The 24512-nt window shown below is 41.0% G+C and overlaps 2 protein-coding genes across 3 annotated transcripts in view; both read right to left on the reverse strand.

The window, feature by feature from the left end:
- Window positions 1-4816, reverse strand: part of TPH2 (tryptophan hydroxylase 2) — a 48319-nt gene extending 43503 nt beyond the window's left edge. The window contains exons 1-2 of the mRNA XM_037390586.1: window positions 4669-4816; window positions 1564-1956 (exon numbers count right to left, since the gene is read on the reverse strand). Of these exons, the coding sequence (XP_037246483.1) occupies window positions 1564-1596 (33 nt within the window). The 5' untranslated portion in view covers window positions 1597-1956; window positions 4669-4816. The remainder of the gene's footprint in view (window positions 1-1563; window positions 1957-4668) is intronic.
- A 14631-nt stretch (window positions 4817-19447) lies between these two features.
- TBC1D15 (TBC1 domain family member 15) overlaps window positions 19448-24512 on the reverse strand; it is a 37203-nt gene continuing 32138 nt past the window's right edge. Inside the window, exons 15-17 of one of the 2 annotated variants that reach the window (XM_037387851.1) lie at window positions 22194-22310; window positions 21521-21607; window positions 19448-20829 (exon numbers count right to left, since the gene is read on the reverse strand). In XM_037387851.1, the coding sequence (XP_037243748.1) occupies window positions 20623-20829; window positions 21521-21607; window positions 22194-22310 (411 nt within the window). In that variant the 3' untranslated portion in view covers window positions 19448-20622. The remainder of the gene's footprint in view (window positions 20830-21520; window positions 21608-22193; window positions 22311-24512) is intronic. The other variant, XM_037387853.1, reaches the window with a different exon arrangement.

Below are 24512 nucleotides of genomic sequence, written 5' to 3' on the forward strand. Positions count from 1 at the left end.
AACTCAGGCTAGAATGAGCTGCCACTACAGCCTCGTTTGAACCAAATTACTGCTAATGGGTGAAGGTAATCAACAGACTTTTCCATTCTGAGAAAATGTGAGGTAAATCCTAGTGTGTCATCAAGAAGTACATGGCAGAAACCAGGATCCAGGAAGGTGCTCCCCAACTGTGGGCCCACAGCGTGGGAAGGGCTCACACATGGTAGAGATGGCTGGGAACCAAGTGAGCTGATGAAGAGTACTGCAGCTGATACGTGGGCAGGTGACACGAGAGACAAGGCAGTGGGGCTGCTAGGGACGTTGTGGTGATGTCCGTTTGCTTGTGTGCACAGGCGTGAGGGTCTGTGCCCGAGCTCCCCCACAGCACGGCCGCTGCAGGCACAGTGGAGCACAGGACGGAAGGCAGCAGTCCGAGTGCCATTTCTGCGCTGCCGTAGAGCCCCAAACCCAGAGTCACCAGGAGTACCTGCCTCTCCTCAGCCAAAACAGTCACCGGGGAGGAGTCCACACAGGCACTGTAGTATCATGGTACACAGATGCATCACTAGAAAGTCCCCTACACCGAACTGATCTTCCTGCAGTCACGAACTCTACAGGGCTGTTTTTCACCATCTTGGACAATACCGACAAAAATGTGTGTGACAAAAAAACAGAAACGATTGCCTCCAGCTAGAGTTTAATCTCATGCTATTACAAGACAATCTTATGGTCAGATATCTTAGTTCATTACCTATTTCCTTTCAGCTGGAAGTTTCCTACAATACCGCTTTAATCCAGCCTATTTTAAGAATGGACACAACTAGCTACCACAAGTATCTATCAAGTGGTCCAAAGGCAGAAACCTGGATTTATAACCAGCAAAAATATTGTAACACAAATGCTTGCAGTCATCTGGCATCTAAAGACTCAGAGGTTAAGCATTTGTGGGCATCAGCCAAAAGAAATGAAACAGTAACAAATAACAAAAAAGGCAATTCCTGCCTTTTGCCTTGAGCATTTGGCACTACTGCAGATACAGCTTGTGTGAGACACTGGCTTGTCTCCTGTCACCAAAGTCAGGAAACAATGTGAGATACCTTCCCATCTGCTGCATTCATGCAGAAACAGGAACACGTTGCTCTGTTTTATTTTGTAATTACCTCCTCAGCACCCAATGAATTCTTCCTTCATGATTCTTTCTTCTCTGACACCTAGGTTACTCTCAGTTCTTACCTAAGAGCTACTTGTGGCAGAACCAACAGTCACATTGATCTAAACTGTTTAAGTTTTGAAACCTTTCTATTAACTAGATAATTTAAAAAATAAACAAATGAAAGCAGTACAAAAGGGGACAAAGCTGTTAAACAGTGAATAAGTTTTCTGGAGGACCTCCTTTTTGGGTATCCTACTACAGAAAAGGAAAATTAATTCACTGAAATTACTGAAGAGAACTAAATCCTCACCTTCTGAAAAGCATACACTCAAAAAGGTACTCAGAATCTGCAGTCAACAGGCTTTTTATTTGATTGGCAAATAACCCAAACAAATTATCTACTCTAAAAGACAATTTCATGTCACACTTACAGGGTGATCTGCGTCCAGCTCAGATCCATACATCAAAACTCTCTGTGAGCATTTGTCTAATTCGGATATCTTCCTGGGGAACCAAGGGACACAGTCAAGATCTGTAGAAGACAGAATGTGAGCTGAATGTACCGGAGTGTAAGACTATGGAGATACCTGTGCAAAACATTTGTCAGTATCTAAACCAAGTGATACAAAAGCAGCCTTGCCTTCTTCATCAGTCCAGATGTTTTCTGGTGGATTGAGAGACACGATATTAGTTTGAAACTTGAGCAACTGGATTAGTTCATTAAATTCTTTCTTACTGCAGTCACAGTCCACAAAAATTTCCACCTCCGAGTTCCTTCTCTTTGATTTTCGTGATTCAATATGAACCATACTCACATGCTTTTCCTGTGGAAAGATGAAATAACGGATGAAATACAGACATACCAGCTAGAAGGGCAATAGTGACGGCATATTCATCAGTGAAGTTTTTCCCAGTTATTAAAAGGTGTTTTCATTGAAAGTACTCACTTTGTATTTACACAATTAGTTAGTGATGCTTAATAAACACTGACAACAGAAACATCTGTATACTGAAAGTAAAACTGTTATATTTAATGAAGAAAGTCAACTAATGATTTAATTTTATCTACCAAGACAACTTCTCACACAGTATAACATAATTTTCAAAAAGAAAAAAAAATCTAATGCAATTTTATATTTACCTTTGCTATAAATACTAAATTCTAATGCAATTTAATTAGGCAATATGCATAATAATAACATTAATTTAACTAGATTTGAGTGTGCTTCTTTAAACTGATGCTATTAAGCATGTAATACTTCAGTACCTCTTATGAACACGTGAGGAAGATAATGTTTTAGTGAGGATAACTGTGTATCAATCCTCATCCATCTTTGTTGCAGTAATTACCATTAATCAAAAGTGTTAATAGTTAAAAACTGTAATAAAATTAAAACTTAATTCAATTTATTCTCTATTACAATGTTCCCATAAAAATTAAACGACGATGCAACAAACATGGGTGTGTACGTACTTCTAGCATGAAAACTTTCCTGTGGGGTCTCTCTCACACCACAACTACTGGTCTGCCAAGGGTGTCATACAACGACAGATAACCGTAATGTGTTACGGCTGACCTGATCTAGTGTTGCGAGAGCCTTGCTTCAAAACAGGAGGTAGGACTAAGTGACTGTTCTCAACTAATACTTCTACTGACTCCAATTTTTCTTTTTTTTGCTAGACAGAAACTATCTGTTACTTTTCACAACTATTCTTTCACTTACTCAGTGAAGCCAATAAAACATTTTTTTTACTTCCGTGGCATATGAAGGCACAGACCCCAAGTGAGATCCTTTATTGTATACATAAGCGCTGGTTACATACAATTGCTAATCCGCCCAGGTTCTGCCATGGAATATGCCTACATGCAGCAAAGCACTTTTGCAGCTAGTTCACACTGCGCTGAGCTGTTTACTCCCTCCATGCTCATCTGAGGAGGTCTCCCCCCATACTTAAGCTGTGGGAGGCTTTGGACAGCCCCTCATTGCAGACAGGTGTGCACAGAATTGATCTGCAGGTGAGCTCAGAGAGCCAGATTTAGTGTTAGTTGTTTCCTCACTACATTTTAAGGCATAATCACTCTGCAGCCTGGCACCCGGACAATGAACAAAGCCTTTTCTCAGAAAGGGCCCTTACAGACTTCCAAACGGGGACAGCTCCATGCCTGTACTTCCACTTCTCTGCTGTATTTTACATAAATGTCCATTTCAGATTAAAGTCCCCTCTGGTACAGCCAACCAGCAGTCTCTGCTTCTACACCTCTGGATATATGTAGGTAACTATTTCACTGGCATGTTCCATAAGGTGTATATATATACATATATATATATATATACAGCGTATCTCCTTAGCTAGCCCACTTAAGTAACAAATTCACTCTGACCTCCCCTAGGTCGAGTAGAGAACAAAACCCTGCACTCCCCCTCACAGTACTCAAATTGTTAAGTGACTATGTGAGTGGGGATGGTATCTCTGCAACATCTTCCAGCCATGTTTTAAGAGACCACAGTGAGTTATATACCCACTCCCAAGAAGGGGAAGTTGATGTGTAAATCCAAGATTTCAGATACAAACCCATTCAAGCATTTAAGCCAGAGTTGCAGTTAGACACTTTAACCCTTGGAGAGAAGCTGGATTGAAAACACGACTCCTTCTGCAACTCCTATTAGCTCACTTAGGCTTCCCCACTTTCTGTGAAACACCCGCTTCCTGGCAGCCTCCCTCCCCTGGGTCCAACTTACCTCTTTTCCTTGGCTGGGGAATCTAAGTATCTACATCAGCCTTGGGAATCTGTTCCCAGAGCCAGCTCCCATGAGGTAGGATTGGTATCGCCCAGTGCTCCCACACTTACCCCTCTGATGGTTTGGCCTTCGAGGCAGGCTACAAGCCACCTCCAAATTTTCTCTTCACTGCACAGACTGAACAACTTAAGACTCCTATAGTACCACTTTGCTTTAACTATCCTCAGGCATGCCTCCAAGCTCTCTTCAATTTCTTAATAAGGCAAGGAGACTATGTGCAGTACCAGCGGTCTGACCGAAAACCACCAATTGCATGGGGATCTATACAGGAACCTCACAATTTACGTTCCGGTTAAGACACAAAAAGCCCTGACCCCTCAAGCACTTAAAGGTGCATCTAACCTCATGACCAAACATTGTGCGGCAGCAATGCTGCCACCGTCACCTGATTGTATGTAATTTAGATTCTGAATTGCTCTCTGAAAGCACCTCCTTTCATTGTGGCCTGCACAGACAACTTCAAATGTTATTTACAGTGTTGAGAATCACACATGAGAAATCTAAAGCAAATGGTGCGAACATCAGCATTACTGTTAAATCTTATTCCAGAAAACCCTTCACAAGCCCAAAATGCTTTGTTGAATGGTCCATAAAATTTTGTTACTTTTATTCAATTCTGCAGAGTGTAACTGCACTCTATTCCTCCTGCCATGGTCCATTAGAGTTATACCAACAAATAACCTGACCTCGGTAGCCTTCCTCAGTCCAGTCAGCATAATGATTTGTAAGCTTTACCTGGAAGAGTCGGAGAGCTTTCACCAATCCACCAACTTCATTCTTCAAGGAAAACACCACAGCTGTCTTTCCACCTTCAGAAACAGATTCACCTTTCCCACCTCCCTTATTCCCTTTCTTTTCTTCATTTTTCCCAGAACTCGATCTGTTTAGCTGCAAATGGAAAAAGAACAGCATAATCTCAGATGCAAACAGGCATTTCCCAATACAAATCCTTTATGCAAAGATAAATTTTTGTTAGAAAATAGCAGAATGGAATTCATCCAGATGTAATTTAAAAGGTAATGCATTTACTCAAAACCAGAATCACAGGTCAAAGGCCGCAGTTGGAGATGATTGTGTAAGAGGCCAGTCCATAAAAAAAAGCTTAAGGAAAAGCATATGAATGTTTGCAATACAAATATGATGACAATGTTATCATTAGTAATAAATACCAAGCAAATGGAGACATTCTAAATTACTGCAAAGCCTGCAGTGATGCTATTCTATCATGTACCAGTCAATTTATGGTGATTTACAGTGCCCTGTATATTTTTGTATTAACCACTAAGTTTAAAACATAAATTTTATGTTCCCTGTTGTAATACAATTAGTGTTGTCATGTAATGTCATTTTTCCTGAGAAAACAAAACCCCTATTTGTTGGAAGAAGGGTTTGCCGGAGTCAAGAAGACGCTCAATATGAGTTATGCATCTTGCTCCACTTTATTAGTTTCTAACACTACTTATATAGAACCGATACACATGCATATTCGTAAAGCAGAAACATAATTGGTTAGTAGTCTCTAAACGCACGCGGTTCTCACACCCCTAATTATCATGACTAAAGTAAGCGTTCTATCCATGTAGCTAATTGTGTTGCTGTGCTTCAGCCTCGTAGTTTGTTAGTCCCTATTTTCCCATACCAGTCCCCATCTTTCTTGGCCCTGCACCTGCTTTCCCAGCAGCTGTAGCTTGTTTCAGCCACGGCCTGTTGGCACAACATAATTACTCGGTCTCAGGATTCAAGAACAGCTCAAGGCTACCTTTCTTGTTAACTTCAGCACGGCAACTTCAGTACAATTCTGATTACAGGCCTATTCTAATACCAGGCCCAGATTGTGCAGATCTTCAGAGATTCTAAGGCCATGCTTCTGCAGCTATTCTTCTACACCTGTTGATTATACAAACAGCGACAGAAATGCAAGCATAGACTGCATCACAGAATCACAGAATACCAGGTTGGAAGGTACCTCAAGGATCATCTGGTTCAACCTTTCCTGGCAAAAGCGCAGTGTAGACAAGCTGACCTAACAGCCTGTCCAGCTGAATCTTAGAAGTGTCCAGTATTGGGGAACCCACCACTTCCCCAGAGAGATTATTCCAATATTTGTGAAAAAACGTACCTCTCGTAGAAGATGAGTTGGCTGAGGCACTCAAAAAAATGCAGAAAATTACATCATCCTTGGCCACTCCTATATATTCTTCTCACAATTTTGGGGGGGGTGTGTGTGTCAAAGATTGCTTAAAGCCAAACTTCAGACAGCATTTTCCAAGAAATGTAATTTTATCAGCTCAAATCTCATTGAGATGCCAACAGTACAGCCTTTACAGACAATTTTTATAAGCTCAACCATGATTTTCAAAAAACAGCCTGCGTTTTCTAATACCCAGGTTGTGACGCCTGGAAAAATTAAATTTCCAGTGAGATGCCAACTGCTTTTTTATCATCAGTATTATAGTCACTAAAAATAAAAAAATTAAGACAGAAATTAGAAATCATATACAACTAATCCACACTGATTAGACTGTTCTTTAGTAAACTGTAAAGCAGTGCACAGAAAATAACCTGAAAATGTTTTTAAACAGGTCCCACCACACTTGATGAAAGCCAAGTTAAATCTCTGTTCTTTTTTCCTCCTTACAGGTAGGCTATCCCACTTGCATAATATCTGTGGACCCACACCGATGGACTTTTTAGCAAAGGGTCTCCCTGTGCTTCTAGAAGGTTTTACAAGATTTTATCAAGTGCTTCATGACCCAGCAAAACATTAGTAAGCTTCAGCCTGATTCCTTTCCCAACCAGATTATATAATATTTATTTTTTTTTAAAATGGATATTGCTGACAGTGACAAGGTATTTGCATCACGTCCACCTTAATGCATTCACATGGTTCATATCAAATCGGTGTACTTTTTTACACAATCCCGGTCCACTCTGAAATATCTCCCTCCACTGAATAGAGAGCCCACAGCTCTCAAGGCAGTTCCCATGGGAGCTTCTGATTATTGTTTTTAATGTACAAGAATGCACTGAATTAGAAAGAAGGCTAGTTAAAAGGCATAATCTTACTGAAAGCCACTCTTTTAATAGCACAGGTTAAACCAGCCACACTTAAACTAGTTACTGGACACACTAAAAAGTCTCTGTGGTCTTTCCTCGTTATGTATTAGACTACACAGAAACAATCTGGAAAAGCAATTATGTTTATAGAATGACATGTGAAGGGTTTCAAATGTTTATTTCTTAGCAATTGAGCATATACGATTCTGCTCCATAGGAGGCTTGCTCATGGATTGTTTAGGGAAATGTCACTTTCGGTTTAACTTCAATAATATTTGGGATTTGGTCAAGTCCTTTTCACATACGTCAAGCACACAGTCTCCACATGAAGTGACAAAGGTGCTGTTTTTATAGCATCTGTGATTTTTCACCGTGCTTTCTGGAAGCTATGTACCAAGGAGCACGTAGTCAACTGAGCATCTGAGAATCTCAGTACCATCAGTTCCTCTGGGAAACAAGAGCACTTGGCACCTTCCAAGACTATCAGAGGTTCCACAATACTCTTAAGTGAGCATGACCCAAAGTGATGACTGAAAGACTCTCTCAAGCATGTGAATACTAGAACATCTATTTGTTATGAGCCTAGAAGAAGATGTGATGTTGCAATAACTCAAATCTTTATCAGCCATGCTCATTAGTACACTTCATAATTAAATAATCAACTTCCCTAAGGTTTTCCTAAGAATTATCTGGAGCAAGTGCAAGTACTTGGGAAAAAAAGTCATCTAAGGCAGAACTCAGTGAAGAAAGCAACTCAAATACAAAGGCAGTAAAACAAATTTATCCCATTTTATTCAGTATTTCCAACAGAAGCAAAGCAGGTACAAATAGCGATATTTTGCATTTTACTATAAAGACAACGGGCCAGTTCACAACTGGTACAAACAGGTGCATCCTTTTGGCTCTGCTCAAGTGACATGAATCTTCACGTGTTGCAAAGATTTTATAGGAGGTAAGTCTTCACAATCCTAAATATTTCCCCTATTCGGAGCCGATCACATCATTAGCACCTACTAACACTCTTTCCTCCTCCTGCAGCGCACCTATTCAAACACCTGTAAGCATACATAAGTTCGTCCCTTGCTTGGTGCCACCCAAGCACCTGATGCACCCGTGCCACCGCACAGAGCAGGCTCCCACCTCCGGGGTTTTCAGCAGGGAACTTGCACACCCCCTGCACGTCGCCCCCGCACCCTGCCAGGCACCGCAAGCCCCGCGCCAGGCGCCCGGCCATGGGGTACCACAGGCGCCAGCGCAGCCCCGCTGCCGGCGATGGGCACGTTCCCAAGGATGCCTTTCACGTACCGTGCCCCCGGGCTTACGGGCGCCCCGAAAAGGCAGATTCTGCGGGGGCAGAAGGGCCGCAGGACTAATCAAAGCCTTTCAAAATTCAAGCACTTAAAATCACCTGAACTGGACCCCGATGCTTTTATATCCCTCCAGCAGCAGTTCGTTCATTTCCGTGGCACGGCTTCTATTACCAAAGGAACTTCTACTACTATTTAAAGACACTTTTAAGGCGGCGTTCTGAACAGGCGCCGACCAGACCGCAAAGTTAGTTTCATCGGCCCCTGCAGCTGCAGAAAAACCGGTCACTTGCCCTAGTCGAGAGGAGGGCGCTCGGCCCCCGGCACCGGCCCGCCCCGCAGCTCCCCGGCCCAGCGGCTGCCCCGCCTGCCCCGCCGGGGGTCCCCGCCGCCGCCGGGGGTGCTCCCGCCGGAGAAGCCCCGCTCCCAGCCCCGCCACTTACGGTGAGGCTGCCGACGGCGGGGCGCTCCTCCGGCAGGGCTGAGTCCAGCGAGAAGCCCCTCCGCGCCCAGTACTTACTGGAGAACATCATCATGGCGGGCTGCATGGGGCCGGCCGGGCGGGGGGCAGCGCCGCGCTCTGCCCGCCTCGCCCCGCCGCGGCTCCTTTTATACGCCCCCGCGGAGGCTGATGGAAGCCCGATTAGGGGCGACCCGTCTCCGGGTGACGAAGGCCGCCGGCAGGCAGACGCCCACGGTCCCCGCTTACCTCAAGCCACCGCCGCGCACCGCCGGGGCGGGACGGGAGGGGACGGCCAGCTGCGTCGCCCCCAGGCGCTGCCCAGCCCCGCCGCCCCCCCCAGGAGCCCCCAGGCCCAGGAGGGCGGCGCTGCCGACCGCCACGCCGGGGGCCCCGCTGCCAGGCGGCTCCCCCCGCCCGCCTGGGGCTGCCTTCGGGCGGCGCCTCCGCCTTCCCCTCGCACGGCTGCGGGGCACGGCGCGGCACGGCCGCACCGCTTCGCACCCGAGCCCGGCAGCCAAGCCGGCCTGCCCTCTGCCTCCGCCGCGGGCACGGGCTTGTAGCCCGGGGGGGTAAAACGCTTACAGCCCGGGGAGGTAAAACGCTTACAGCCCGGGGAGGGGGGGGCACGCTGCCCGCGGCGGCGGGTAGCCCTGAGCAGCACCGGGCTCAGCGGTGCGGGGACAGAGCGGAGAGAACAGGGCGCCACAGGCGAGCAGGGGCCGAGATTCCACATGGAAAAGTTGCGCGGAGAAGCGCCTCGGTGTAGGAATGCACCCCTCTCCCTTTTTGAGAAACACGGGTTCAGAGAAGATGTATTGAGGGACAGAAATTGTATCTTGTAATGAAAGGTTAACGTACCTTATATATTGAAGGGTGATTGGTGACATGCAAGGAGCCCTTCCACTGGAAGGGAATGCTGTTTAATCCAGGCAGGGAGGGCCGCGGTCCTGCCTGAGCCCTGCAAGGGCCAGACCCTGACCGCAAGGCTCTTCTCTAACCGCATCGTAAAGCAATTAATAATCGCCTGTGAAGGTAAGAGTCACACACAGGTCATTTGTATTTATATGTCTATGACAGCTTCACTTGTCTCTGAAATACCCATGTCTCAGGATAAGGATTTATTTAGTTGGTTGGTCAGTTTTTTAAGAATTTGTTTACTACTTAATTCGAGACTACTATTAGCTCAGAAATTTTATGTGAGCAGAAGGCAGCTGCTAAAGCAGTAACTTGATCGCATTGTCAAGGTACTGTCTCAGCCTCTCAAATCTGCTTGGGAAATTGTTTTAGCATTTTTAATTTCTCTAACATTCTAAGGTCAAACACTCATTTTGTCACCTACCATTGTCACTTGCTCTCCCTGATAATTTCCCTCCCTGCTTCTCCCATTTTCCAAAACTTCTTCGTGACCTACTTGGAATAAACAGGTTGCCTTACAGTGTGCAGGGCTGAACAGCACATCTGGACTGGGAGCGCTATCTCAGTAGGTTTCCTTCAAACATGTATTTTTCTCTGTCCCAGTGCACCAGGCAGGGAAAACGGGCACCACTTACTTCCCTTTGAAAAGCACCACTGGTGAATTGCCCTGCAGCCTCCCGGAACCGGGGCAGCCTAGCTGGATGTGATGGCTGGCATCACGGGGCCCTAACTTGGTACATATACAGATCACAGACTGAGAGGAAAAAATTGCAAATCTGATCAACTGAAGGCGAGACACTGAGCAGGGAGCTGCACAAGGCAAGTATCACTGATAGTACTAAGCTTCATGTCACATCTAACTCAGCTGCAGCCGGCCTCCCTTCAAAACCTCAGCACCTCATAGCTAGCATTTACAGATCTCCATCATCAGGGAATTCATTTTGCTCTTAAAGAGACCAACAGAGAAGCACAACAGAAGATTTGAGACAGTTTTCATAGCTGCCATGGAGTCTCATGGAACCTTACCCTTAATCACAACAATAAACAGCAAAAGTTTCCAGCCTAAACTGCCTGTTGTCACTCAGACAACCCCCTTCTTAAAGTGGATTGTCATGCTCGATGTTCAGGACTAGGGCAGGTTCACAGCTGCCTCAGAACTCATGGGAGGTCTGAAGCAAACTCCTTTGGCCTCACTTTTCCAGAGTTTCCCAGGTGTAAAATGTAGTAAGGATCCTTTCTTCTGCTTGACAATAAATTTGTAATAATTTGGTTACTCTACCTGCTCCTGTAATGCAAATTATTTTGTTACACTAACCCACAAAAGTTTATTTCGTTTTGCCCATCAGAGGAAAGCACGTCTTCATGTATTAGCTCAGTCTTGTAAGTTATCAAGAATGTTCTTTCACATTTAATGATAGGAAAACAAGTTGGAATCTTTGGACTTTGATACCCCTACCTGCTAGGCCTGAGGTACACAGACAGTTCTGCAGCTGAACAATTTATGAGTGGAAGATTGCTTAGCGCACTCTGAATCTCCAGTGACAAAACCAAGCTCTACTGAGCTGGCTTGTTTCCTACTGGCGTAACAGAGCACTATTTTATCTATTGTTAGATGCTAGTTCTGCAGCTGGGACACCACAGATCAATGACCCTACTACCCAGTAGCCTTCCTATCTATCACAGCTCTGTGCAGTAACTACAGCATGGCAAAGCTTTCCTGTCTCTCATAACCTCTTCAGAATGACTCACAAATGCAAAAAAAAAAAAAATAAATCAGAGGTACACTATGTCAGCAGGTCCTATATAACAGGCAGGGAAGATTCAGGTGATGCAAGTATTTTAACCATGCTGCCTGCCTATGCATCCCACAGAGAGACTGCTTCTCCCTGGAGAGGATGCTTTTGCAACTTTTATTTTGCAGGTGGACTTTCCCATATCAATGCCAGATCAAAGGACATACATTCATGAACTGAAAATGTTTATTTCTTCTTTGTTCTAGCTACTGTACAACAGAGCTGGTATATGGCTATGGGAATACTGCTAAACTACAGATTTTGTTTAGAGCTCAACTCATTTTTCTGAAGTTCACAGCATTTGTACGTAACACAAGTGAACACTTAAAATCGCTGGCCAAAAAATTGGAAGTTCCTTGAAGCAGCTATCAAAAAATATCTGTTCTAGAAGTTATGTCAGGGTGCCACACAGCAATCTTATTTCTCTTGTGAAATGGAATTCATGTTGATATTAAGAAATAAATAAGCATACTTTTATTTCTAAAAGGCACCTTATTGCCTATACTCAGAATTCAGAAACTGTGATCTTCTTTAGTTTACGCACACGTTTTCCTCTCCTCTCATGAGAGAACAGTCACCGTTGTCTGAAACCCTAAGCTATACACCTTTTAAGCTTAAAAAATTGCAGAATTTTGAAGGGGAAATTTAAATCCAAATGAAGTCTGTGAGATGTTTTTGTCATTTTTTTCCCCCTTAGAGGTACTGATTGTCCATTTCAGCACAGTTTTCCTTAAAACTATTTGTAACATTGACTGTAGTTTGATGATATATTAGCAACCTTAAGACCATCCATTTGATTTTAACAGGAGGACAAAAATCACAGCGCAGGGTAGCTAGTATATACCAAGAAATAAACTGCATCTACATCTGACTTGCCCAGTTCACCACCAAGTCTTTGTCTATACAGGTGTGCTACAGCAGGGAGGAGAACTTTCAAGTCATCATGTGGCAGAACAGGGAAAGAAATGAAGCTATGGAAAAGTATCAAAAAAGCATAAAGAAAGACGGACTTCACAAGGATCTAAAAAATAAAACAATATTATTCAATGTAAGGTCAAAAAGGAAAGGAGGAGGAGAACAGGTACGGTTATTATTAATGCAAGAGATGCTGACAGAAAATATAAGTCTCAATACCTAATCAAATCACAATTTAGTTGATAAAAAAAGGACTTCATTAAATCATTGACAAGTGGACTAGCCAAAGGAGCTTCTTCAACAAAGAAAGATGTACAATCTGTACCCGGATTATCAAAGATACACACGCCAACTCTAAAGTCTATTTCTGTGAATGATATAGGTCTGCTGGAAAATCTGTGATAAGAATGTAGACTTGATTTTTAAGTCATGAAGATACGGGAAACACAGGTTTTCAAGCAGCCAGCAAAACCATCCCACATTCTAGTAGCACTAAAGGGATTTTAATCAACCAACAGCTGTTGGTAATAGGCATCTACCAAATGATAGACTGGCTTGGAACAACTAGGAATACAAATGATGATTTTTGATCCAGGATTTAGAAGAAAACAATGAAAATCTACCGTAGGCTCTCCTTTATTTGAGCCAACAAACTGGTTGAAAATATTACACAAGAGGTGGGCTGTATGAGAATGAACATAAAATGAATTCACGATCTTCAGCAAAAAATGATTTCAAGAAGAAAGCAGAAACTGACAACTTCAGAAAAAAGGACTTCAATACATTCAGTTGTTAGCTTAGTTAATTAGTTGTTAGCTCCCAAGGGGAAGAAACCTAGAGAAGACAGACAATCCTTTCCTTGCTTCAGGGGGAAAGAAAAAAAAAGTTTTGTCGGGAAACAGTTTCAGTGTAGAGGGAGTGTAGTCTTCTACTACACTTTTACTAGTAGGATCATAAGTCATTAGTTTGTCATTACCTTCACTTCGAAAAAGGAGCTTACAGGAGACAAAGGCTGTGGTACAAAATTCAGCCTAATTAGTACAGGACATCAAAAGCAATTTTTTCCTCTAAACACAGCAGCAGCCACAAGACTTGAAGTATTAGACAGCTACTGAACACAAGGAGAGTACAAAACAGAAAAATCCCCACTTTATCTAAGCATTTAATGTTCTTTGCTAGAAGAATCAGTTGTGACCAAGTTTGTCATAGTAGAAAGGGCAGAGAGGTAAGCTCTTGGATTTTAACAAGATGAAACGATGTTGGAGAATACTTGGGATAAATCTGATCATAGCAAATGACTTTGCACAGAAACCACGCTTACAGAGTAGGCTTATTAAATCTCTGCCATCATTATTTCAAGAGCTCAGGGGATGGACAAGTGACAAAAGACTGGGAAAAGGCCAAAATTACGTCCATTTGCAAGAAGATATTGGGGAGGAAGGGCTGAAGAATTATGGACCAGTCTAATTTCATTTGTTTGAGAAAACAGAAGTACGCAAATTATTCTTAAAGACCTAGAAGATAACAGATGATTAAGCAGCCAAGATGGATTTGCTGAGAACAAATTGAGTCAAGCAAATCTCATTTCCTCTTATGACAGTCCTGTGGACCAAAGCAAAACAACGTGTCATTCATCTTGATGGTAGTGAAGCATTTGGCATGGTCTCTCATAACATTCTCACGAGAGATAAGGAAACCAGGTCCAGACGAAACTATTAATAGATTGGTGCAGAGAACAGGAGAGCGCCAAGTACCTACCCTCACTCTCATACTACTTAATAACAGCTAAATGACCACGTAGAGACCACCCATAAATTCCCAGACTGTACCTACCTCAGAGGTTACATAATTTGAACCGATTTTGGCAGCGTAAGGGTTACCTATAGATGATCAGCCACACAACTACAAGATAAGACAGAGCTCATGGGAAGGGAGTCAGAAGTCACAGAAAATCACCAACCACACACAGTCATTCAGTCTGCCCTGGAAGTCCACAAACACCTCAGAAGTGCTTGCATAATAGACTGCAGGATCTACAAAGGTGCCCTCTGATGAGACAAGCATCTAGCAGAAGACAGACGTGCCTTCCAACAGGAGATAGTCTAGCTAGTCTATTATAGACAAACTTTTAAAAGTGCCTTCCAACATCGCAAGTCCATGACTTTAACAAACTTGCTGTATGCATATACTCAGGTCTATACCTCACTGGAAAAAAAACCAAACTTGTGGTATGACTGATCTGGCTAGAAGAACTGGTTAAGCCTGAGTTTTTTCAGCTTATGTGGTTCACCATACACTACACAAATTAACCATAACAGCATAAATATATACGTATATATATATCAGCACTTTTGGTAGCAGTAGTTGTATTGTTTTGCTGCTTGAGGAATTATCAAGTCCCTGAACCCAAATATCTGTCCTTTAAAGACTTTGCCTCCTCCATCAGTTACTTCATCAGTAAAACCAGGTCTCCAAGACCAGTGCCCAAAGGTGGTACGCAACCACCCAACCTAAAGGACATCTGGACCAATTCATATAGCAAGAGTATTTTGGAAAAGTTTCTGGTGTTGCATCTCATTGAAATATGACAAGCAACAGAACAACTGAATACCAATTGCTTGTACGTAATATAAACGGCGTTTGCATCAGGTTTAGATGGGCACTAAAAAAGTGACCTCTTCAATAGGAAGGATTAGGTTTTTTGCTGACATGGTCTCAGACACCATCAAGAACAGCTGTCATCACATCAAACTGGGTCGGGCTGGGATGGAGTTAACTTTTGTCATAGCAGCCTCCGTGATGCTGTGCTTTGGGTTTGTGCCTAAAACAGCGTCACTAACACGCCAGCGTTCTGGCTGTAGCTGAACGGTGCCTGCACAACACTGAGGCTCTCTCGCTTCTTCCCCTGGGGTGGGCAAGAGGTTGAGAGCAGACACAGCCAGGAGAGCTGACCCAGACTGACCAAAGGGATATTCCATACCACGTGCCGTTGTGCTCAGCCATAAGAGCTCAGTGAAAGGAGGAAGCAGGGATATTCATGGTCATGGTGTTTAACTTACCAAGGAACCCGTGCTGAAGCCTTGCTTTCTAGGAAGCGCCTGGACTTCTGCCTGCTGCTGGGCAGTAGTGAATGAAATCCTCTTTTGTGCTTTGCCTGCGGGAGCAGCATTTGCTTTCCCTGTTAAACTGTCATTGTCTCAATCCATGACCCTTCTTGCCTTCCTTCTATTTTCTCCCCATCCCATGGGAGAGGCGAGTAGCCGAGGGGCTGGGTGGGTGCTTTGGCTGCTGGCCAGGGGCAAGCACAACACACAGAGAGAAAACAAGTGACTGCCATTTGCTGAACTGCTAGCCTGGCAAAAATTTAAGCTCTTATGTAACAGGGCTCTGCAGTTAGTTGGTTAGTAACAACATACGTGTGTAGAAACAGTCTAAGAACTAATGTTAAGGTAGGTACATGTAGCCTGTATAATCAAAATACGTACAACTGAATTCCTTCAAAAAATAACCCATCTAAAAGACTTCATTTATTTGAATTACATGGACAGTTTGAAATATGTATTTGATTCAATTGTGAAATTAATTCTTGATGAGGCCAAAAGTGACATCCTACGATATATTTTGTTTGCAATTCATCAGAAAATTCAGTTTGTCCCAAAGTTACAGCAATTTAACATGAAAAAATAGCACACATTCTCTAAAAAAAATCTTTAAAATCCCCACTTGAATGAAAAATTAGTTCAAGCTTAATTTATACAGGGCCTGTACTGCTGTAACATCACTTAATTGAATAGCAGACATTTTCAAGTCCCACTAAACATGAAGCACAGCCCATCTTTTAAGACCATAAAAAAAAAGCATTTGAAAGCATCTTTAAATCAAATATAACAGCACACATGAAATCTGTTAAGTCCTCAGTTATGTATCTATGTCTCATCACCTTATCAATTCTTATGTACAGTCATGTCAACTGTAGAGCTAGTTACAGGTACAAAATTGCACATACAGAACCAAGGGTGAAGATTTCCTGCTTTAATCGCAACCAACACAGAATGCTTGTGGAACTCCCCTCCTAAGAACAAGCACCGACCTCTCTGCCATGTATCTGTCACACGGAGATGGCACCAGCCACTGACTAGAAACATTCAGAAAACAGTCAACAGATTTGAATAATGTATTTTAAGATATTTAGCCCACCACAGACAAAATCATGTTACCAGCCACTTTTCTGCAGCCCACAGACCAAGCTTCAGTTTTAAGTTGCATCTATACAAGAATACTGACTAACACAGTCTGAGGAACACTTAACATTTTCTCTAAGCAAATTATTACTCCTGCACACAGGCCATCTAATTACCTCTTTCCAGTCCATTTATAATGTGAACCAACTCACAGATGCACTTCTAACATGTCACTAACCTCTTCAGCATTGTCATTTCTGTTGTTTAACAAGGAACAGTTTGAGGGGAACATAGATTTTACCTACAGAAAGTCAACCCCAAACTTGGTAAGGTTTCATATGCATCACACTAGGATGCACAAATCATTCTAGTGGTACCAAATCTTGTTCATGGTCCAAATTCTGAATGCCAAGTAATTTATAATAAAATAGTTTTTCAGGTTAGGCAAGAGTCTTGTAACAAAATTATTTAGAGAAGTGAAGAAAAAGTGCCTCAGTTGTTTTGAACTTAAACATTCTCTCAAAAAGTGGAAGCTGGAAGAATACTTTTTATAGCTTTCTAAAAAGTTTCAGCAATGGAGTATGATTTGGTGCATAAGAATATATTTGAAAGTAGCGAGGAATCAGATTCCTCACTGCTTTGGCTGGCTGACAGGCCAAAGAATTTTGTAGAGTAGTATGTGAAGAAATACTAGAGAGAAGAATTGAAGAGGCACCATCTGCATCTTAAATTCGTCCGCTAGAAAAATGAAAAGGTCTTAAGAAAAAAAATTGTTAGCAACAAAACTGGGCTTGTTGAATGTTAATGCCGTAATTTCAATTAAACTACAGATCAAAAGATGTTACTACTCAACATCATAGTATTTCCACTTTCGGTTCCTAAAGCAATAAGGACCTGTTTTTTATATATATATATATATATCCTTCATATTCTTTAGGAAGATCAACCACTACAACAAAAACAAAAACTCCACACCCGACAGGGGTTTGAAGGCCACTGGCTACACTGTTCACTGGGTGCAAACCACTCATTAGGGACATACAGGACAGGCTCACATTTACTAAATGTATTCAAGACACCTGAAGCACCGATTACTATGGGCAACTTAGTATCATACCTCTGTAGGTTTTTTTTAACCTCACAGTATCAAAACCATTCACATTGGTCCAAACTTCCAAGAAGCTTCAGCCAATTCTCCTTTCTGTAAGCTATCATCTGGCCCTCAAACAGAAGACGACCACAAGAATGTACTTGCAAAACAAATAAAATCGCCAGAACAGGCAAAATAAGAAAAATCTCTCAAGGAGGTACCTACATAAATCTAATTTTTACCTTAGAACAAAACACACTGGAATACTGCCACAACTGAAAAGTACCAAGTTTTAAATACTCACCCCCAAAAGACAATTAAGTCAAGCATTAAAAAGCCAAACAGGTTTGCAGGAATTAAACAAGTATTGCCTCTTTTATAGCCTGACAAGTGTAACCAAAAATGTATTCAGTGTTAGTTTATTTGTTAAATCTAAACAATCGTCCACATACAAAAGAAATTTACACATAGAACTTCCAACCCACAGCCTCTCAGGCAGCACGATCCTCATTAAGGCCTCTGTGTTTGTAGTCTCAGCTTAAACTAAATCCACCCCTAACAATGAGGGATAGTTTGGTGGAGGATGAGGTCCCTCTTGGTGGCAGCTCTTTGCAAGGCTGCCGGCAGCGGGAAGTTACAGGTAATGAACACTGGAAGGGGCACTTGATCTCGCCGCTGGGAACCAGAGCAAGCCCACCTACTCCAAGCTTTCCACAACAGCTGCTCACTGTTAATTCAGGAGCAACCTTCTCATCCTTGACATCCGAGCGTGCTTAATACAAAAGAAAAAGATCAACAATTATAACCAAAAAGGGAAGGCAAACTTTAAGGGCTGATAGTATTTCTTAGCAACCATAGCTGTAATTCTAAGCAATGACAAAATTCCACTTATATATCCTTCTCCTAAACATCTGAATATTAATGTTCAGTCAATTATGATTTTCTCCAAGATCTCAGTATGTTGCATATCATTTTTTATGGCTGCATACCCTGAATAACTAAAGAACGATGCATAGTTAATTGACAGATTTGCCCACTGATGTCTGTTTTAGACATTTCTCTCCACCCTTCTATAGTTCATTTTAACATAATTTTTGATAGAAACATTTTGCAAGTAGATTTCAAAGTGAACTAGGTGCACCAAAACCCTCTAACTTGCTTAGTGTATCTGAACCAAAATTGTGATTATCTAAGTTCTAGTGCCTTTATGTATTCTATGCCATATTAAATGAACTGCCAAGAAGCACAATGCTCAACAGGGAACTGTGACACACGACGTTTCCCAGTAATTTCCTGGACAGGAAATGAAAGGCTACAGATACACTGAGCTATCAATCCTTGACTTTCACTGCTTAAGACTCTCCTTATTAACTGATGAAAGATAGCACATGCATGGTATTAAATACAAAATCTATACTGATTCAGCTCTCCAGTGTTTGTTCACAACTGGTGAGAGAAGTTTAATCAGGTCTCAAATTATTGAAACAACTTGATTTATCTATTAAAGCCTTTTTGTATTACTTGTATTTGCTTTAGATGGCACAAATAACATTTGTATTATTGTAAAAGTAAACTGCTCCAGAAGAAAGCTCCACTATATCCCATGCATCAACTGTCTGGAGTCAAAAGGCATGTTCCACTCTGTAACAGATAATCCCACTGCTCTTCATTATTCACAAAATACGTATCAAGGGACTAACCATTGTTAGTTATCCCCTCTAGCTCATATTCTTATATCAACAACCAGACAACTACATATTTTCTCTAAATATGATTTAATTAAAAACACTAAATAAGCTTTGATTTTTATTTTATATATGTACAATAGTTACCAAATAATGAATACACTGAATCAGTTATGTTAAATTTCACATAACGTCAAAGGACATCAGCATGGCATGGAACAAACTCACACTGCCTTCTGCATATACAAAAAAATCCATTAATGCTAATTGTGATTACTAATTTGGTTTGTGGTTGGTTGGGTTTTTTTTTTTTATAACCTGCTTATTAATTCTCCAAATAATGTTGCCATAAAAACAGTGTAAGTAGTTAATTGATCAGTTAATATATTAGCAAAGATAAACATTAGTAAAGTTTGCAAGAAATCAATTGCAAAATTACCTCAAGTGTAGGACTGAATGTATTCACATGAAAGTTACCTTCAGTTAGAAAAATTCTGAAAAAGAGCCCAAGTTGGAGCTGTGCATTAATTTGGTCAAACTGATTCATACGAATGAACAGTCAAGTTTATTCGGATATTGAAAATATGACTATCCTTTTTAGTATTCACAAACATTTGTGTATATAGTGCATGTATGTGTGTAAATATATATATGCATATATAAAGTGAGGATATGTTAATGTAAAAATATACTGTTCATCCACTCCCAATTACACAAAATTCAGTATTTGGACATCAAACTGTTTAAGTATAAATGTCCATTTCAAATCTACATTCAACCAGCAACAAATACTTAGAAGTATTTTTGTAAACAATTGAGATAGGGAAAACCCATTCATTTACAAAACGATCCTTCTTTAACACATCGGCATCCCTTCAGCTTGAAAATTTTTCTACAGCAGTTTCATCTGGCCTATTGTGAATCTGCTCAAATCAAAGAGCTCACACTGTCTTAGATCAATACATGTGAAAGCTCAGCAAATGCAGAATTTTTGAATTCATTCTTTATCACCATCCATTTGCAGTTCACCAGCAAAAAGAAAATGCACTTGGCTACAAAAATATTAAGGAATGTTATTGAAAACAAAAGGCTATTTTGGTAGAAGAAACTACAAAAATAGTTAAGTTGAGTCATGTTGTAAAGCTTTAATGCAAGAGCATTACAGTACAGGTTTTCTTTCCAACCTTAAAGCTTAATCAACACCAAGTTTAAATATCCATCTCTCAAGTGCTTGAAAAAAAACATGCTCAGTAAAAGTCTTTCTTCAATTTAACAATATGTAATTACGCAGGTGTCAGGCTCTGCGTCTCAGACATCTGTTGAGTGCTGTCTCTTGTTCCATTGGCAGCAGTTACAGGTGTTGAGACACTCTGATATGACGACGTCAGACAACTCAACACAGCTCCACTTTCGTCCTCTCCAGTATCTGAATCTGGTGTTACAGAACTGGTTTCTAACCCCAGGATCTCACTAACTGCTTGCGGCAATTCCTAAAAAAGGGGGGGGGGGGGGGGGGGGGGGGGGGGAGAAAACCAACCCACTATTAAAAAATCACCATAATTAAATGAAAAAAGTTAACAAGAAGGTCCCGCCCAGTCTGCCCCCCACCCCCAGTAAGTAATAATTAATCTGAATTTAGCTGTACTGACAGCATCTCTCAGCATTAGTTCCATTAAAGTTACCATTTTCTGTATCTGCTTTTCAAGAAGACAGCAAAGGGGACAGGCTCAGGAATCAATTCCCAATTAACAGTATAATCTTAGTTACAAAAATAACAGTCTAAACTATTATAATTACACAATTAATTATAATTACCAAAATTAGTTCTAGTCAGTGAATCATTAGGTTCTACCTAGTAAGTCTGGCATGCTTTCAGTGCAATGCACCTTTCACCTCATTTTTCTTGAGCACACTAAACATCGAGTTACTTGTACTAAGTTATCTAGTAAGTTAAGAAATCATGACCAAAAAGCACAATCCAGTCTTCCCCAACAACGCTGCTCTAGAAAAATCAATAACTCTTGCTCGCAGACTTTTAGAAGACACGTGCCCTATACAGCACATCCTTTATCATACCCAGGCATTTAGTTATTTGCCAAATCATACATGTGCACTAACAGCCAACTACATACTTTTACTGTCTATAAATGCTCACAGTAGATATATTCAAAATATCTTTACCTTGCAATTCATCATCTGTATAGAAATTGCTTCTGCTTTGCAGAGTATATTTTCCACATCAATTTTCATAGACAGTTCATTGATATGCTAAAAATATATTCACAAAACCAGTAAGTATTATAAATGGTAAATATGCTTTATTTGAAATACAATACACTTAAACACACTAATACTGTACTGCACTGCTAGTAAGGATCACCTTACAAGCTTGTTCCTTAAGCTATGAAATGCTAAACATACTCTATTTGCTTTGACAAATGGGTACTGAAACCTGTAGTAGGCAGTGCTGGCTTTCACCAGTACCCAATATTCTTAACAGGAATCCACGGCACTTCTAAATGTGACAAACTATCCAGCCCTCCTAGGTATCCCCCAGATCACGTTTTCAAAGAGATGATAAGTAAGATTATAGAAGAAAAAAGCAAAAATTAAGATTAAACATACTAAGCAGTACTCTAAGGGGCAGAATCGTTTTCCGTCTGTTAATAATCTTAGCACTAAACATAGACGTAAACCAAATCATTTTGAAAGCATGGAAGATAAATATCTGGCTCACATTTAAGCCTTCAGAAGATAGTATGAACTTTTCCTGCTGCCCAACATGAAATACAAACACATCGCATTAACTTCAAAAAGTTAATTAGTATTTCAATAACGCATAAGAATTCAATACCTTTAATATTTCATTAAAGCCATAGTGCTTGTCCATTATTTGCTGTTTTTCAGATTCTAAGATAGCACAACAAAGGAGAAGATGAAAATTCTGGCAAGGCAATCCTGTCCACATGACCTGTTAAAATAAGAAAACCACTTTTTAAGTGCTCATGCTCTTCCTCAAAAAAAGAAAAGCAGTTCTTAGAAAATGAGTTGGAAATGCCCTCAAGCCAGGCAGCTTAACTAACAATAAGCTATTTTTGAAGGCAACTAAGTATTTATGCAACTATGTGAAGTTTGTCTTTTGGCCAATTAGTGACAACTGCAAGTCTTGAGTCACCAAATGCTTATCCCATTCTTTAAGACTTCTATGTCTACCAGGTTGCCCACTATATACAGTTATTAAGCTGCCTGAGCTTGCAGTTCTGTGAGTGTGTGCGTTCTGCCTTGGCTCTTGTGAAATTCTCCCATTCAAAACTACTAACTACACAAAAGTAATTAAAACTAACTAATTATTTGTGTGGCTTAGTGTGTCTGCATTAAGTATGAATTGGTATAAGTGCGTTGTGCTCAGCAACCTCCCAAAAAGGTTCTATCAGTTATAAATAAGGTGCTAAAATTTTTCCCAATTTCCCCACTACAAAAGCCCAAATACATGTACACGCAGGTGTTGGGGGTAGGGGGGTGTTACTTTCTGACTGCAGACACATTGGCTTCTGGTCCCACAGAGGCCACTGATAATCATTCTGCGAGTTCACTGGGACTGAAATGTGCAACTTCAGTATTAATACCCTATTTCAGCATGTTTTTAAGAGTCACATTTAAAAAAAAGGAAAAAAAAACAGTCAAAGAGAATAAGCATGGTGGGCAGAAAGCTGGAGAACACTTCTGACAACAAAAAAAATGAAGAAAAACCTGCATAAATTGCTCTGACAGACATATAAAGGGATTTAAGTCAATGGATTTACTCTCAAAAAGAGGCAGGTAAGAAAGCAGACTCATGAAGATTCAGTCTTAATTCATTAGCAAAAATTTCTTTTCTTCATTATTGATAGAACACAGCCTTAAAGCTCCGCAAGAGCTTACTTGAACTTTTATCACTAGTACATGTAAACAGAATTGCATAAATCTGAGAGATATCCAAACCAAGTTCACTTAAAATAAAGCACAATTAATCGTGAATGTTTCAATTAAGATTCAATTCACTCAGTCCAGAATTAAATTTCACATCTTTAACAGAATATTGGATATCTGATAAAGTATTCTCTCACTCCTGGAAAAAGGCTGGAATACAAACAGACTGATACAACGGTAACTATCATACAAAATGCCTACAGTCTACCAAATACGGCCTTTCTACACACTACTGGTTCTTTTTGGTTTGGTTGTGGTTTTGGGTGGGTTTTTTTTCCACTCCTACTTCTTAAGAAGGAAATACTGACAGCTATACATGGATTTGATTCAACACCAAGTCTGCATATGAAGAGAGCAGACTACTACCCACACATTTCTGGTACACTCAAATTCTCATGGCATTCATACCATGAATCATCTACAGCAATCATGATGAAGTATGTCAGACAATAAGCTGCGTTAACCTAACCACGATATTGATGATAGGAACATGACAGTGCAGGCTATAGGGGAAATTGACCCAAAATATAGTCCTGTTTAACAGTTACCTTTTTATGGACATTAACAGAATATTTAACTTTCATGTCTCCAACTTAATGCTATCCTACTGGAATACCTACTTAAAGTAGTACTGGCTTCAGGCTTAACTGCAGTGGAAGCTAGATCTGGCCTCAAGAGGGGAAAAAACACAGTAATACTAGCAAGGATGCTTACAGACATTCTCTCCTCTCTGAGGAAAATTAGCAGCTGTCACCAGCTGCAAGAAATTCCATACTTTTTGCTACTGTTTTCAATACAGCTCTCAAAGTCTGGAGCAGAGTATGCAGTTAAGCTTATGTACGTAAATGCGTAACAACAGCATCACAAAGAGCTGAACAGATCAAAGAAAACCAGCATTTAAATTAGGAATATAAAAGTATACCACTCAAGTGTATTAACTCTTTTCCTCCTGTATCTTTCTGATAAAACTATGCAAGTAAGGACTCCTTTGTTCTGGTGCTACCTCAGCATCCATGAATATTCGTAACCAGTACTAACATATATGTAAAGTAATTTATCACTAGATCACTCCAGTTTTATACTATGTGAGCTGTACTAGCATAACACTGGAAGTTAATTCTGAGCTAGCTACGTAATTTTGTTAAGAGAATTTTTCTTCTGGGATTCTTCTTTTTCTACCCAGTCTTCCTGCACTATCTGGAGA

The sequence above is a fragment of the Falco rusticolus genome, chromosome 5, assembly GCF_015220075.1.
Source record: "Falco rusticolus isolate bFalRus1 chromosome 5, bFalRus1.pri, whole genome shotgun sequence".
NCBI classification, from domain to species: Eukaryota; Metazoa; Chordata; class Aves; order Falconiformes; family Falconidae; genus Falco; species Falco rusticolus.